The 16830-nt window shown below is 44.5% G+C and overlaps 1 protein-coding gene across 15 annotated transcripts in view; it reads left to right on the top strand.

The window, feature by feature from the left end:
* Positions 1-16830, top strand: part of LOC6523998 (voltage-dependent T-type calcium channel subunit alpha-1G) — an 81724-nt gene that overhangs the window by 60790 nt on the left and 4104 nt on the right. For 9 of the 15 annotated variants that reach the window (XM_039371872.2, XM_043206891.1, XM_043206890.1 and 6 more), the window contains 11 exons: positions 64-995; positions 1090-1299; positions 6522-6687; positions 9174-9329; positions 10004-10186; positions 10392-10676; positions 10760-10921; positions 10999-12395; positions 12668-12860; positions 12931-13080; positions 14850-16790. In XM_039371872.2, coding sequence (XP_039227806.1) covers positions 64-995; positions 1090-1299; positions 6522-6687; positions 9174-9329; positions 10004-10186; positions 10392-10676; positions 10760-10921; positions 10999-12395; positions 12668-12860; positions 12931-13080; positions 14850-16790 — 5775 coding nt within the window. Of the gene's footprint in view, positions 1-63; positions 996-1089; positions 1300-4373; positions 4489-6521; positions 6688-9173; positions 9330-10003; positions 10187-10391; positions 10677-10759; positions 10922-10998; positions 12396-12667; positions 12861-12930; positions 13081-14849; positions 16791-16830 lie in introns of those variants that run through there. The other 6 variants (XM_043206893.1, XM_043206892.1, XM_039371889.2 and 3 more) reach the window with 4 other exon arrangements.

The following is a 16830-nucleotide window of genomic DNA, read 5'->3' as shown; positions in this document are numbered from 1 at the left end:
CGGACGCCATTGTTTAGCTGTAGAATAGCCTACAATGAGTGCGCATTTTCTTGTTTTGTACAGGTTAATCTACCGCAGACCATCGGCACCATTGCCAATCCCTATGCCGATTGCTCTGAACTGGGTATACACGATGCGATGACTTGTCAAGAGCTCTTAGCATTCTCTGTGGCCTTTTCAGCGGCCTTGCCGACCGGCCAGAGTACGCTAGAGTCATTCTACACATCGCTGGCCCGCTGCGATCCACACACCGCAGAGGCGTTGCGGGCGCACCACAAGCCGCGCTCTGTGCCCACTGGACAAAATCAAATGCCACCGGGCGCCGATGCAGCCACTGTGATGGTTGCCACAACGGCTGGTGATCCCGGCCAGACACTCCAGCCCTCGACAGTGTCCGCTGTGGTGGGTGGTGGACCCATCGGACCCATCGACAGCCAGGCGGCGAACCATCGGCGCAAAGAGCACCATCAGCAGTCGCACCACCATCACAACAATAACAATACCACCAGTCACAGTCGCAACTATCGCTCACGGCAGGGACAGGGACAAGGACAGGGAAATTCGCGAATGCGAGCGGCCCGCGCCCCCACCGGCAACTATATGGAGGACTATGCCTGCTGCTATGATCTCTACCAGAACGCCCTGTCGCCGCTGGACGAGCGGCCTAGGCAGAGATCGCCGACGACTCGCTGCCTGATCTCCGTGTACCGGTGCATGTCGCGCGTGTGCAGCTGGATACGTCGCTACATTAGGCGATTGGTCGAGCACAAGTACTTCCAGCAGGGCATCTTGTTGGCCATCCTGATAAACACCCTGTCCATGGGCATCGAATACCATAACCAGCCGCCGGAACTGACCGCCATTGTGGAGACGAGCAACGTGGTCTTCTCCGGCATCTTTGCTGTTGAAATGCTACTAAAGGTGGTTGCAGAGGGTCCATTCCGCTACATTGCCAATGGATTCAATGTTTTCGATGGCATCATCGTTATACTCAGGTGAGTGATGGTGTTTACCATGGCAGGAGCCCAGTAGAAGTAACCAACTAAGCGTCGATAATCCATTTAACTTTCTCCCCACTACTATCATTAGTGCCATTGAGATCTGTCAGACGTTTATGGGCAACGGAACGGGTGGTGGTGGCTCCGGTCTGTCCGTGTTGCGGACTTTCCGGTTGCTGAGAATCCTCAAGTTGGTCCGGTTTATGCCCAACCTGCGGCGCCAGCTATTCGTGATGCTGCGCACTATGGACAATGTGGCCGTGTTCTTCTCCCTCCTCGTTCTATTCATCTTCATATTCAGGTGAGTTGAATTGCCGACTGTTCACAATAACTTACATACACACACACACACACACGGGCACAAAACACACCAACACACACACAGAAAGACTCACCTGTACAAGAAAAGAAGACACCAACAAAAACAAAAACACATACACACACAGACACACAAGAAGAAAGCGGAGATAACTAAAGTAATGATGAAATAGAAAGAAAATTCAATATAATCTACAATCTACAATCCACAATATGATAGCCAATCAGTTCAGTTATCGAACGCGACCCCACAAACATGAAATTAATGTATTGAAAAAGAGTGATTAACACAAAGAACCCGAGCCACAAAGACAGAAACAGTTCAGTTTCGTTAACCCATAGCAGTCGTCTAATGCCTAACAGTTCCTAGCGCCTCCCTAGCTGCTTACTACATAGATAAGAGTCCATCATCTAACCCATTCGGCCAATGCCTTCTCATTCCAAAACACCCTTTCCTCCCAAAGAACTTTGTCCATTTTAGGGCAGTTTTTTGTCGAATCCGAAGTCGAAGGATTCTAAAAAACTACTCCTTAGAGTATAGGTTTAAATCAAATCTTAAGAACTTACCAAATAATCAAAGCTAAGTTCTATGCCAAGTCATGATAAAAATTGTACCTATGCTTAGAGTTTCTGAATTCAATTCCATTTATATTCGATTTAGTACTTGAAGCTTGAGTTCATTTGCAATTTTCCTGATAATCCTGATTATCCATAACTGCTGTAGGTACCTATGACCACTTGATAGATGTATCACATGTATCACTTTCTGCCCCTGTCACCCTTCCCATAGACCTCTAGCTATGTCCACCCCATGATCATACAAAAACTTACACGTATCTCTTGAACCCCTGACTCTCCGAACTCCCATCCTCATTTAAGTGCTTCTACGACACGATCCTTTCTACTGTGTACTACTTGAGTATTGCCTATATAAGTAAAGATTTGCCTTAACGTCTCTTCAAGTGATATCTTTACGAATTCTCTCTCTTTCTCTCACCGCTTATTCTTAAGTTCTAACTCTTGGTATTTTTCTCACTTACTGTGTCTGAGTAACATTTGAAAATTCTGGAAGATTCGTAGTTAGATGACGTTACAAGTTGTGTAACTTTTAAAGCAATCGATCTTGTATCCCTACCAGCAAGAAATGTACCCGTATCACTTGATATATATATATATATCTCTTTCTATCTTGCTACATATATATTTCCCGAGCCTCTTAACCCCCATTTACATCATTTTATCCAACCCCCAAAGTGCCGTTAGATGTCGTACACAATTTGGCTCCTCGTTCGTTCACTTTGCTTCACACTTACACTTCTTACACTTTCTAACACCCCACTAAGACGAAGAAAATGTTTTCCTCCATCTTTCTATCTCCCTCTATCTCTCTCTCTAATATCTGAATTTCTCTGTATCTATCACTCTTTCGCTCGGTCCACTATCGACTTGTGTTCGATTTCAAGCACCGACCACGTCGCTGCCTTTTTTGATCATTTTTCTATGGTATTTATTCTTTATACTCAAAATCCTCCGAACATCACTTTCCAATACACCATGTTCACGGTTTCCCTTTCGAACACTATCACTGTTTTGTGCTTCTTTTCTATCTGTACGACATCCAATCATTTGAAGCTCTTTTGGTTAAATACACTACAATTACAGCAATAACAGCCACAGAAACAATTAGTTCGCTTAGTTAGTTAGCCAAAAACGCTTTATTCCATTTCAAATTAAATAAGTGTGTATCCTAGCTTCTTTTAGCGTTAACCAACAATGCAACACACATATACTACACACACTCCCAAACACAAAAGGCTCGGCTTGGCTTTATGCATTTGCCAATAGACCTGACAATGCGGCCTCTAAAGCTTTCCTGCTCGGAGCTTGTCACACGAACACACGGCACATTCACGCTCAAAAATACACCCGACACAAAGTACTTGAAAAAATTGATCATAGAAATAACTAAAAAGATCGTACGCTTACTTATTGTGTAGTTGCAGTCGCTGCAGTTTGATACAAACCTATATATACTCGTACTCTCTCTCTATCTCTATATATACCTATCTATGATTACTCGTAATTGATATTATTGTATAACTATGAATATCAAGTAAGCACACAGAACTTCAACAGTGAAAACTACAATAAGACACTCATATTAGCTAGACTAGTTGCTACAGTAAATGTAATCGAGTTTGTGTAGTTAGAATAGAAAAGACACAACAGCCACACGAAACATCCGACCAGACTCTATATAACCTTACTATGTACTAACAAGCAAATAATGAACCGAACGAACTGTAAATGGAGCTAAAAAGAAGCCAGCATCGCTACCAACGATAAATCAACTCAATAAATGCCCCGAATAAACTCGAAAGAGAAAACTAAAATAAAGCTGAAACTGAAAACAGACTCTCAAAAGACAGACCAAAAATAAACCAAATCCAAGGGCCGATTCTCCCCTTTAGCTTCTTAGTTCCTTTGGAGCGAACTGTACCTTTGTTTCATTTCCATTCTGTTCCGTGGTCCGATTTAAGTCGCACAGGTGGTTCTCTAAAGGTGTCTTTATCACCGTTGCTCTTTTTCCGAGAGCTTTTATTTGCTAGCTTTCTTTGCCGCTTACTTCACTAATAGAAACACTTTCTAGCTCAAGCCCTTTCTCCCTTGCTCTTTCTTTTAGTCTCTGTAAATCAATCACACACTCTGTCTCTTTCTTTACTATCTCTCTCTCTCTCTCTTTCTCTCTATAAATATATTTTTGTCTCTCTCTCTTTCTCTCTTTGTCACACTCCACACAATTTAAAAAAAAAATATACTAAAAACAATCCAATAATAATAAAATAAATTGAAAACCGAATATTAAAATAAACCTAAACAACTGTATGCTAAACACAACCCAAAAAAATACCCCCAAAAACCAAAAACACAAAAAATATATAAGAATATATATTTATATGAAATTAATCGAAAACGAAAAACCAAACAACAAATCAAAAAATATATATATATATATATATCATATTATATATCAACAAAACCAAACCATCACTTTAGTATACTCGGCATGAATCTGTTCGGATGTAAATTCTGCGAGAAAGTTAACGGAGAGATGATTTGCGATCGTAAGAATTTCGACAGCCTGCTCTGGGCGCTCGTCACAGTGTTCCAGGTAGACCCATTGCTATCAGCCTTTTACCATACGTAAACCTATATGTATATGTATATATCTATACTACTACTACTACTACTACTACTACTACAACTTCTAATGTTACGCCATAATCTGCTACCGATATGATTGCGATAACCTAATGTTCATAAAACCGAAAAAGAAAAAAAAAAACAAGATGAAAGCCCAATTCCCATTATGAATCCCCGTGAAATACGTTCTGATACGTTGAGCATTTAGCTTTCGTTCGTTTTTACTTGTTTTCTATTTCGATTTTAATGGTGTTTCTGTTTTCATTTTCATTTCCGTTTCCGTACCGATTCAAATTACCCGTTTGTTTTCTGCTTAAATCGATAACTGTTGTGACGTCCTATTGCCTCCTCACTCTCGCTCTGAGCCTCTGTCTCTGTCTGTCTGTCTAACCATGAGTTCGTTGAGTGCGAGTGATTTTGAGATCTACAGTACAGATCTACATGAAATAATCACCCGCACACACATATTGTATTATTTGTTAAGTTCTTTGATATTGTTTTCGATTGCCAGACATCGAGATCGACTAGCTAGCTAGCCATCTTGCTTGCTCTCACTAATTTGTGGTGTGTCCTTGATTGAGTGTGGTATTCAGTTAAAGACTTGATTTTATCTTAAGTTACTTAGATTTCGATACCGATTACGATTCTTGGTTTGGCATGCATGCGTTGACCGTTGCGATTACCGTTAGCTAACCGTAAGTGTTAGTGATAGAATTACCGTTGTCGTTAACATTACCGTTACGAGTTCCATAGCAAGCAGCGCGCATCCGCATGTCGTTCGAAGTGTTCGTATATGGGAATGTTCACAAGCCATATATGAATGCCCATAAGGTCGTTGTATATATGTGTATGTATTTGTGTTATGTACATTGATGCACCAGGTAAGCATTTCAGTTCGAGTTGGTTGAGCTTCCAGCATGCAATAAAATGTACATATATGTATATATAACCGAGTGGAACTGTGTTTGCATCTAGCATCTCAAACACTTTGAATACACTACTCGAAAAGAAACACACACACTTGCATTATTTATACACCTCTCACTCTCTCGCTATTTCTCTCTGTCTCGCTCGTGCTTTTCTTTATGTACTCTCTTTATATATATATATATATATATATATATGCCTCGATTTTGTCACTCACTTTGCTCAATGTCCTATGTTTAAGTATATACCTTTCTTTAGTCCATATGTTATTCTAGTTGTATAGAACTCCACCCGAAAAGCCCTCTGAAAGGAGAACTCTCTCTGTCTCTGTCTCTCCCACTGTCTCGCACTCAGACACAACGACACAAACACAAGCATAACCAATCAATATCCCACTGAATTCTGTAACCAAAGCCCCCCTTTCTCACTCAGACCCTCCAGGCACACGTACCTCTAAAAAGTACATACATGCAAAACACATACGGATTCGCCCATGATCCGTAGAATTGCTCGGTCATTTCAAGTTGGCCATCCATTGGACCTGAGATCAACTGTAAAATAAAAAGAATCTCTTCCGCCATTGTCGAGCTTATGCACAGCACACATTCCTAGAGATATATGTAAATTTGCAAGCATTGAGGCCAGATCTACCCAGAGAACTACCCATTAACCACTGTGTATATAGACAGACAGAACTCACGAAAAATAAAACTACAAGGTAGAAAAAAAGAGCAGAAGAATCTCCAGCCCAGCAGAAGAACAGATGAAAAGACATTTCTCCTTCTCTTCCTTATAAGATCACAAGTATCCGAATAATCCCGAATAACACCCAAACCACATTGTACAGGGACCACTTGATGAACCTACTACTCGTTTATATCCTTAGACATAAGAATCGCAACTATATATTATATATAAATATATATATACGAACCCAGATCTCTCTCTCTCTATATATGTCTATGAACCAGTTTAAATAGCCATTAATGAACTATAATAACAGACACACATCTATGACTCTATAAATAATACAAATGTATACGGTATATATAAAACATATATATAAACCTGCAGCATACTCGGCATGTATCTGTTTGGCGGTAAGTTTTGTAAATTTTTGGACGAATCCGGACTCGAACGCGAGTGCACGTGTCCCGAAATAATCAGCCGGCATCCGCAATGCGAGTGCGATCGCAAACACTTCAACAACATTTTGTGGGCCACAGTCACAGTATTCCAAGTAAGAACAATAATACAGCAATAAACTACCTTCCCACCCACTTACCCAGAGACCTGAATACCCCGAAAACCTTGAGAATCCATCCACCATCCAAAGCTGAACCAACCACAATCCCAAAGAAAACCCACGTTGAACAACAGCTACAACAATACCCATCAATACCAATCTTAAATTCTTGTTATTATGATAAAGTATTTAACGAATTCCTACGTATAGCCACAAAAGTTTCCAGTTCTTAGTTTCTGCTCTCTTTGCCCTCCTTGTTTTGATTTATTTGAAAATTAACCAGTTCCTAGTCTTTATCTAAGTACCGTACCTACCAGTTGCTAGTATTCCTTGAGTTCTCTCTTATTTAGCTTTGTTTTCGAACTGATTTTCGATTTCGTTTCGATTCCGATGCCAGCAATTGTAGTCGTAGAGTTCTCCACATAACCAAACACCCACAAACGCTTAAACGCCTAAACGCATTGACTCACGACCATTGAGGATTTAAACAGTTATTTTGGCAGTTGATTCCTGTACATATTGAATAGAAGGACATTTATTTGAAATTTACAATCAGTATGTGTGTATGTGTTGCATTCTAAACGGCTAAAACAAAAATCTGCGACTTTATCCTTATGAACCGATAGTATCGAATGCACTGACATCTCTAGTATGCAAATCCCCGTACAACTGTACCAAAATAACTAGAGGACCGTGGAAAGGACTCTCACATATTCTCTTTGTTCTGTCTCTTTCTCCCACTTATACCCCCCTTTCGCTCACACACACATACGACATAAGCAAAAACCGTTTGCGCTGATGCTTCGAGTTTTGTTGCATGATTTTTGGGATCCTCACATTGATTTACCTTCGGCTTTTGGCTTTCGGCTTTTGGCTTTTGGCTTTATAATTGTATGCCAGCCCAGAAGCAACTATCGATTGCGACCACTCACGACCACGGCAGAGAACAGAATGAATCATTAACAGCCACACTCATACCAACTGTATATATATTTGATTTAAGTCTTTTGTTTGTTCGAAGGTTTGTTTGTTTGTTTGTTGCTTCGTTGGCTTGTTCAAACTGAAACGAAAGTTTTTATTTCTAAATTTGCTGCTGCTGCTGCTGCTTAATATTTCCCCTCGATCTTTGCCTTTATATATATCTTTCTTTCACTAGTCGATCCATTTTAAAAACTTGTTGCTAAGCAAACTGTGTAAAAAGCGTTATTGATACATATAGTATATACTTTTAAAGTTGCTTATGCGCAATACAAATGTACAGTCACAAAAGATTAGAAACAACATGAAAACCAAAATCAATTTAATTCGCCTCTTATATAAACCGCATTCGTATTGTGTAGCACAAAAAAAAAACAACAATATATAAAAACTAAAATGAAAATAAATGCTATAGAAAAACCCATTGGCACTTTGTGTACAAAGCGAGAATAAAATGGTGAAAAAACCAAACTTTTTACAAATTTCTATATGCAAGAGTTTTGTGCGTTTTTTTGCTCTTTGATGTAATCCAAGAGCCTCTGCTGCTTTTCTTAAATTATTTGCTTTTGACTTTGCTTATAGCGTGCTTATATATTGGGTTTAACTTGGTTTCTATTTAGTTTTGCCTTCTGTTTGTTAAGTATGCCACACCACGAATTATTGTTTAATGGAAATCAGTTTGAGCAGCTTTTCAACGGGCTGCCTACGAAGATTTTGAGATAAGCTAATGCCACTGCTTGATCTCCCTAAAGTTCCCATCTAAATCTTTAACCAAACTATCTCACCTTATTAGGCTTTACCTATGTATATCCTGGTGTTCCTGGTCTCAATCATGTGCAATATCTAAAAACACAAGATCCCTCCGGGAACACTCTGGATTAATATTTGTCTGCGTTTTTAGTTATTAGAACTCATTTTGCCCCCAAATTGCAGGATATTTGTTTAATTTTACGCTTAATTTTATGTATGCACCAAAATGACCAAACTGCTAGTTTTCGATGCTCATCCATAGCATATGTGTACATATAAGTATGCCAGTCTCTACTTATGTGCACCTACATATGTATATACGTATATGCTATGAAAACGATAACACTGTTTGCCGTTTTGATATCGCTCTATCTACATCTGTCTGTCTTTTGTCTGAACTTTGACATTTTTGCCATTCGTTTTCCATTCGTATTTCGTATACTAATTACTTCCTAACTTACTTACTTACTTACGTTCTTTGCCACCGCCCACAACGAACAAAATTACAACATTTGTTTATCGGTATTTCGTTCTTTTTCTTTCGCTTCTTACGATATATATCCGATATCCAATATCCGATATGTGTATCACGACATATATATCCATGCGTATGTATGTTAAATCTGCACCACGTTTGCCGCCCGCCACTGCAACTGCCACCGATCAACAACTACAACTCAACAACTCTCCAACTCCAATCAAACTCAACAATCAACAACAAACCACAAAAAAAAAAAAAACAATGTTTTTAGATACTGACGCAAGAGGATTGGAACGTCGTCCTGTTCAACGGAATGGAAAAGACAAGTCATTGGGCCGCATTGTACTTTGTGGCACTAATGACGTTCGGCAATTATGTGCTGTTTAATTTATTGGTGGCCATTTTGGTTGAGGGATTCAGTTCAGAGGTAGAGTTTTGCCAACAACATTCCCTTGTCCCAAAAAAAAAACCTGAAAACCTTAAAACAAATGAAAACCTGGCTCTTTCGAAAAGATCTTTGGATTCTCTTTGATTGGCTGCGAAAAGAAAATTCGATTATACGCATGCGACGCTTCAAATTTGGATAATGTAAATGTTAATTTAATAACAAGAAAATGTCCAAATAGTATTCATTTAAGTCAATTTTAAATATGAGTTCTTATTGAATTTGTGACAAACAACTTGATAATACTGCAGTACAGCTTTAGTTACTCAAACACAATAATAATTATTATCATTTTTTCTTAGCTTGCTCACATAAAGATTACCTGATTTTTAAGACTACTTTATCAGCTTAGGGCAACTTAGATCATAATATGAAGCATCGTGTGCGTCGCGCTCCCAATCCCAGTGGCCTGTGCCTCCAATTCCTGTCCCCATTTTCTCCATCGGATGTAATCCGCCGGAAGTGCCAGCCGATCCAGGCAACGAGCACCATCGAGCAAGTGGGTCAAAGTGAAAAAAGAATAACAAAAAAGAATAAAAAATGCGACTGACCCGCTGACCCGCTAAACTAGCGAACTCGAAGACCCAATGCCATCACCCCCGAAATCCCCCGCCGGTTGACGAGAAAGTCTAATTTTGAAATTTTGATTCCCTCAGCGAAATGAACGTCGCGAGCGCGAACAGCGCGAGTTGGTTAAGAAACTGCGTGAGGAGACGCTGGCCGAGAACTACAGCGATGGTATGTACGATGAGTCGCGGAGCGAGGCGGACTCCTCGACCACCAACGATAGTTACTACGAGGTGCGCAACCGCTGGCGATCGGCGGAGGATGTGCGCAAGGTAAGTGAGCTCGGGCGGATCAAGGATCAAGGTCCCCAAATGACCAGGTGTGATTGAGTCGAACAAAACAAAAAACAAAACAAAAAATAACAGCTAAATGAAAAAAAAACTAGAATGTATGATAGGTGCATGCTGCATGCGATGAGTGTATGTCCGTTTGTTTGAGTGGCACGAGTTGAATCCACGGTTCGTAATCCCCCCGCAGCTACAGGACTCCGCCGAGCTGATCATCGAGGCCAAGAGCAACATGCACCGCCAGCGCCTGCTGCAGCCCACCCACGACTACCAGATCAACGAGCTGCCCGCCTCGTCTGCCGCTCCATCCGCCTCCGGCACATCTGGCGCCTCCGCGCCTGGCGAGCGGGAGCGGGAGAGGGACAGAGATAGGGATAGGGAGCGGGACAGGGAGCGGGACAGAGAGGCGGGCGGCGGTAGCGGCGGCAAGGATGAGGGGGCGCAGCATGCCAAGCCGCGCGGCGGCCTCAAAAAGGTAAGAACATCAGATGTGAGCTAGCCTCGCAGACGAACATGAACACTTGACTTGACACACCACCTGCACCCCATCGCACACAGACATACTCCATCAAGGAGCGGCGCAGCGAGGCGCCACGCCTCTCCAAGATCCGGCTCGCCCGGGATCCGCCCATCATCACGACAACCGCGGCCACGCCGCAGGACTCGCCCAGCACCACCTTGGAGCCGGGCATGAGCTTCCGCCAGTGGGGCGACATGGAGGTGAGTGCGAAACAACTTCTTAGCGCATCTCCAACTTGATTTCCTCTACATTTAACACACATTACTACCATTCACAGCCACCCAGTCCGCCCTCTCCGTCGCATTTGCGACCGCCGAACATCTTCACCGGCGGACAGCGGAGTCTGGACGAGGGCATACCCTCCATCGATCTCATCCCGCCCTCGCCGGTGCTCTCCCACAAGCCCCTGAACATCCTCAATGCCAGCCAGCTGGGTGTGGGTGTGGGCATGGGCATGGGAGGCGGTGTCCCCAGCACCGCCGGCAGTTCGGCCAGCATGCACAGCGTGATCATCGATGACATTTCGAAGAGCTCCAGCTCAACAGCGGCGGCAACGCCCATTTATGTGCCCACCATCTCGTCCACAGCAGACGCACAGAGCCAGAGCCAGAGTCACAGTCACAGTCTCAACGATGTGAGCGTGGGCTCCAGTCCAGGTGGTGAGATACCCACAACGGGAATGGGCAGGAATGCCAACACCGGAGCCTCGACTAGCGGCAGTTCGTCCAGCGAGCGGCTGCCTTTGGCTCCACCGCCTCAGCAGGGGAGTTTCAAGCAGCGCTTACGGCGCGGTAGCTCCAAAAGGCGACGTGCCTCCGCCTTGGCCCTTGGAGCCACCGACACAGATAATCCGGCTCGAAGGACCCAGGACGAAGAGGAAGAGCAGCAGCATCAGCTGAACAATGGCGGCGACAATAGTTGTTTGCTGCGAAGCAGCACTGCTGTGGTCAGTGGTTCCTCCTCGGGCACCAAGGAGACCAATCGCCTGAGTCCACAAAACTCCATACGAAGGCTATCCAATACACTGAGCATAGGCAGCGGCAGCGTCAGCGGACTGGTGGGCAGTCGTCGGGCATCGGCATGCATTTTCAACTCGCAGGTCTACCAGAATCTTAATCAACCGCCCAAACTGCGCCCAGGTTCCGGACAGCGAAGGATGAGCTCCATCGAACTTGCGTTCAGCAAGACATCGCACCTGAATCTGCACAACTTGGAGGCCAACCGCAAGTCGCTGTCGTACACGAACTCGAAGATGGACCTGGACAAGTGGAACAAGTCGTACGGCAATCTGAACGAGCCGGACAACATGCTGCAACAGTACATGGAGGCGCGGGACAAGCGCAAGAACTCCATTAGCCACTACAATCTGAAGAAGCGGCTCGAGGAAAAGGAGCTGCAGCAGCTGCAGCAGCTCCATCAGCAACAGCTGCTCCAGCAACGGCAGGACTCCTTCTCCTCGACCACCCAGCAGCAGCATCTGCAGCAGTTGCAGCAGCTGCAGCAGCACCGCTTGTCCAAGGATCAGCAGCAGCTGGCGATGCAGCCACATTCCATGGTGCCAGGAGGCGGCGAGCGCTACTCCAAACTCAAGATGCTCATCGAGCAGCTGACGCCCAAGCACTTTACCACCGAGCGCGAGGACTACTCGCTCTACATATTCCCCGAGAGCAACAGGTGAGTACCTATGTTCATCGATATGGTTAACGAATTTGTTTGTTTATTAAATATTGTTGGGTTCCGTTTTGCGTACTGATCATCAAACAATCAATCAATTCAATTGGCAACTTCTTGAAATGGGGGAAGCGAAAATTTCAAATCCACTTTCATTCTCCGACTTAACTATCTGTTTTCCGTACTTTTTTCCACCACCGAGCGGAAAATTCAGTTTCAACTTTGCCTGCGACTTCACGTATTTGCATTTCGACGCCCTCCGTTCCGTTTTGCAGGTTCCGGCAAATCTGTACGTGGTTTGTCAACCAAAAGTGGTTCGACAACGTGGTCCTGCTGTTCATCGCGCTCAACTGCATCACCCTGGCCATGGAAAGACCAAACATCCCTCCAAGCAGCACCGAAAGATTGTTCCTGGCAACAGCCAATTACGTGTTCACCGTCGTCTTCACCGTCGAAATGTTTATCAAGGTCAGTATATACAATATGATACAGTATGTACATATATACTCATAATTCTGATTATAATAATTACCAACAGGTGGTGGCTACGGGAATGTTTTACGGCCACGACGCCTACTTTACGTCCGGCTGGAATATCATGGACGGATCTTTGGTTACCATTTCCATAATTGATTTGTTAATGTCCCTGATTAGCGAATCGAGTCCGAGGATATTTGGGATTTTAAGGGTAAGTACGGGCTCGCGGCCCTTGGACACTTTGCTATCCGAAAGCAGCAGCAGTAGCCAGCAGTCCTCAGTCGACCAGAAAACCAGAAAACGAGAAAACCAGATTACCAGAATACCAGAAAACCTGACAACCAGAAAAACAAGCCAATAATCAATAATCAAGCGATTAACAACAAGCAGACCAAGATCAACCAGAACAGCTATTACCAAGAACCACGCCCAGAACCGACCACGCCCATTTACTTGGCTGCTGGGCTGCGCACTCGGATCAGAAAAGCTACCGCTAAATCGCTAATCGCAAATTATAGCTAAACTTAATGCTAAAGCTAATGCTAATGCTAATGCTAATGCTCGAAATCCCCAATCAAAGTCGCTCGCTATATCGCCTCGAACACATAGCTCTGTCTCTGTTTCTCTGCTGATTGGCTATCTCTGTCTTTTTATGTGCTCTTCTTTCTCTTGCGCACACCCACACACTCTTACACGCACACACACACACATCTACAAACCTAAACACACACACACATGATGCAAAATTCTTTAATGAAACATTATCTTAAATCTTTTCAATTTTGAGTTCATCTTCTACTTACACACATCTCGTGTCTATCTCAATCTAAAAAAAAAAAATGGTGTATATAATATACTTATATATATACTGTATATCTCTATGAAAACTTCAGGTAAATTTCCGCTGCTATATGCGTTAATCAGCAAAAATAAGATCGAATTTGTTTTCACCATTTATTATGTGTGTGTAGACCCCACTTCCCAAAATATAACTCTTAATAGTATACACCCCCCAAAATAACCAAAGAAAACTTAAATTCAAGTAATCTGTTGACTCGCCTTCATTGAGTTTCGTATTGTACATACTTGATTGTTTCCCCTTTCCTATCGACAACCTCCACGTGATGATAGGGTTATGACACTGGAGATGAGAAGACCCCTAAGGGTTTATCATTAAAATAATCAAAAAACGTCAATAAATCTTGAAATCTTTTACTCCGCTTTCAGTTCTCTGCGAGTTACCTATTCAATCAGTTGAATCATGTGGTCAGCCGTAGTGTCAGTTGGTAGTGTCATACCCCTATTCCTATAAAGCCACCATTTGAGCTTATCCCATTCCACTCCAATCAAAACCGAACAACATCTTCATATAGCTATAAATGCAAACGCCCCATCTCGTTGTATTATCACGTATAACCCATTTCCATTGCCTTGTTTTGTTGCTCAAGCAGTGTTGGCATTTACATATATTATTAATCATATTAATTTTCGGGCATTAACTGCTTCAATTTGTGTGACATTTTCCAAAATAATCCAATTAGTTACAGCACACCAGTGGTTTTGGTTTTAGTTTGTACAACTTGTGCAATTACAATACAATTTGATTTGGCAATTTAAAAAAGTGCACTATTTATTAGTTTGCTTTTTATATTATTTTTTAATATATTATATTTTGTTTGTAATTTTTTAACAATGGCAATTACACACTGGTGTGCTTTGTTGCTATTTCCTTTATGTGTTGGCTTCATCCAAAGTAAATGTGTATACTCTACATGGTCTTACATGCTTTTACTACATGTGTGGCGCCGCCTGGCGTCCGTTGGCTGAAGCCGGCGCAGCAAGCAGTGCCTCGGAAGAGGCGCCGCCGATAAAGCAGTGTAGCCGATGCACCAACCACAACCACTCTTCTCTTCTCGCCCCTTTCCGTTCTGCTCTGTTCTCTTCTCGCCACCGGCAAACAAAAAAAAAATGCCCTTGCAGGTGTTTCGACTACTCCGATCCTTGCGGCCGCTGCGGGTGATCAACCGAGCCCCGGGTCTGAAACTAGTCGTGCAAACGCTCTTATCGTCCCTGCGTCCCATCGGCAACATCGTGCTCATCTGCTGCACCTTCTTCATCATCTTCGGCATCCTGGGCGTTCAGCTCTTCAAGGGCACCTTCTACTACTGCGAGGGCGAGAACATCAAGGGCGTACGCAATGCGGACGAATGCCGCCGTATACCCGGCAACGTGTGGACCAATCGCAAATACAATTTCGATGATCTGGGCAAGGCCCTGATGTCCCTATTCGTACTGAGTTCCCGCGACGGCTGGGTGAACATCATGTACACCGGCCTGGATGCGGTGGGCGTTGACCAGCAGCCCATTGTCAACTACAACGAGTGGCGTCTCCTGTACTTCATTGCCTTCATTCTGCTGGTGGGCTTCTTTGTGCTGAACATGTTCGTCGGCGTGGTGGTGGAGAACTTTCATCGGTGTCGCGAGGAGCAGGAGAAGGAGGAGAAGATCCGGCGGGCGGCGAAGAGGGCACTGCAGATGGAGAAGAAACGACGCCGGATGCACGAGCCACCGTACTACACAAACTACTCACCCACCCGGATGTTCGTGCACAATGTGGTGACGTCCAAGTACTTTGACCTGGCCATTGCCGCCGTCATCGGTCTAAATGTGGTCACCATGGCCATGGAGTACTACAAGATGCCATCTGGTCTCAAGTACGCACTGAAGATCTTTAACTACTTCTTCACCGCGGTCTTCATACTGGAGGCGAACATGAAGCTGGTCGCACTGGGCTGGAAGCTGTATCTCAAGGATCGCTGGAACCAGCTGGACGTGGGCATTGTCCTGCTCTCGATTGTGGGCATTGTGCTGGAGGAGCTGGAGACAAACACGCACCAGATCATACCCATCAATCCGACAATCATACGTGTGATGCGGGTACTGCGGATAGCCAGAGTGCTCAAACTGCTAAAGATGGCCAATGGGATTAGGGCGCTGCTGGACACCGTAATGCAGGCCCTGCCCCAGGTGGGCAACCTGGGACTGCTGTTCTTCCTGCTCTTCTTCATATTCGCGGCATTGGGCGTGGAGCTGTTCGGGCGACTCGAGTGCTCCGACGAGATTCCCTGCCAGGGATTGGGCGAGCACGCGCACTTCGCCAACTTTGGCATGGCTTTCCTCACATTGTTTCGCGTAGCGACTGGCGACAATTGGAACGGCATCATGAAGGATACGCTGAGGGATAATTGCGATGACGCGGCCGATTGTGTCCGCAATTGCTGCGTCAGCTCAGTTATTGCTCCCATATTCTTTGTGATATTCGTGCTAATGGCGCAATTCGTTTTAGTGAACGTCGTCGTGGCTGTACTGATGAAACACCTCGAGGAGAGCCACAAGCAAATGGAGGACGAGCTCGACATGGAGGTGGAGCTCGAGCGCGAGCTGGTGCGCGAGCAGGAGTTCGCCCAGGAGCAAAAGCTGTGCCAGCAGCTGGCGGAGGCGCAATCAAAGGCGGCCGCTCCCCCGCGCCCCCTCGCCAAGGTCAAATCGCTTCCAAAGAACTTCATCTACAGCACTCCCTCGCTGGACAAGAAGTTTCCAACGGTTTCGGGCGCCAACAATCCCAACAATCCCAACGCCAGCCTAACCAGCTCGGCGGCCACCAATCTCAACCAGGTGGCGATGGGGACAGGAACGGGAAGCGGGGGTGCGGCAACGGGAGCGGTACCGCTTGGATCGGGAGCTGGACCACGTAGGCAGACCGTCCAGTATTTCCAGCAGCCACCACAGTCCATGTTCGGCGGCCTGAGTCTGGCCGAGATGGGCGGCACCCTGACGCCTCAGGCACTCGGTGCCCGATTGGGCGAACCCTTCGGCGGCGGAGGAGGAAGCAAATCTGGGCCACGACGCCAATCCTACTGGGTAATAAGATGAGTTCGTTTTCTAAAAATGCTTGCTTATT

The sequence above is a fragment of the Drosophila yakuba genome, chromosome X (assembly GCF_016746365.2).
Source record: "Drosophila yakuba strain Tai18E2 chromosome X, Prin_Dyak_Tai18E2_2.1, whole genome shotgun sequence".
Taxonomy (NCBI): domain Eukaryota; kingdom Metazoa; phylum Arthropoda; class Insecta; order Diptera; family Drosophilidae; genus Drosophila; species Drosophila yakuba.
This window is presented reverse-complemented; position numbering and strand designations above follow the sequence as displayed.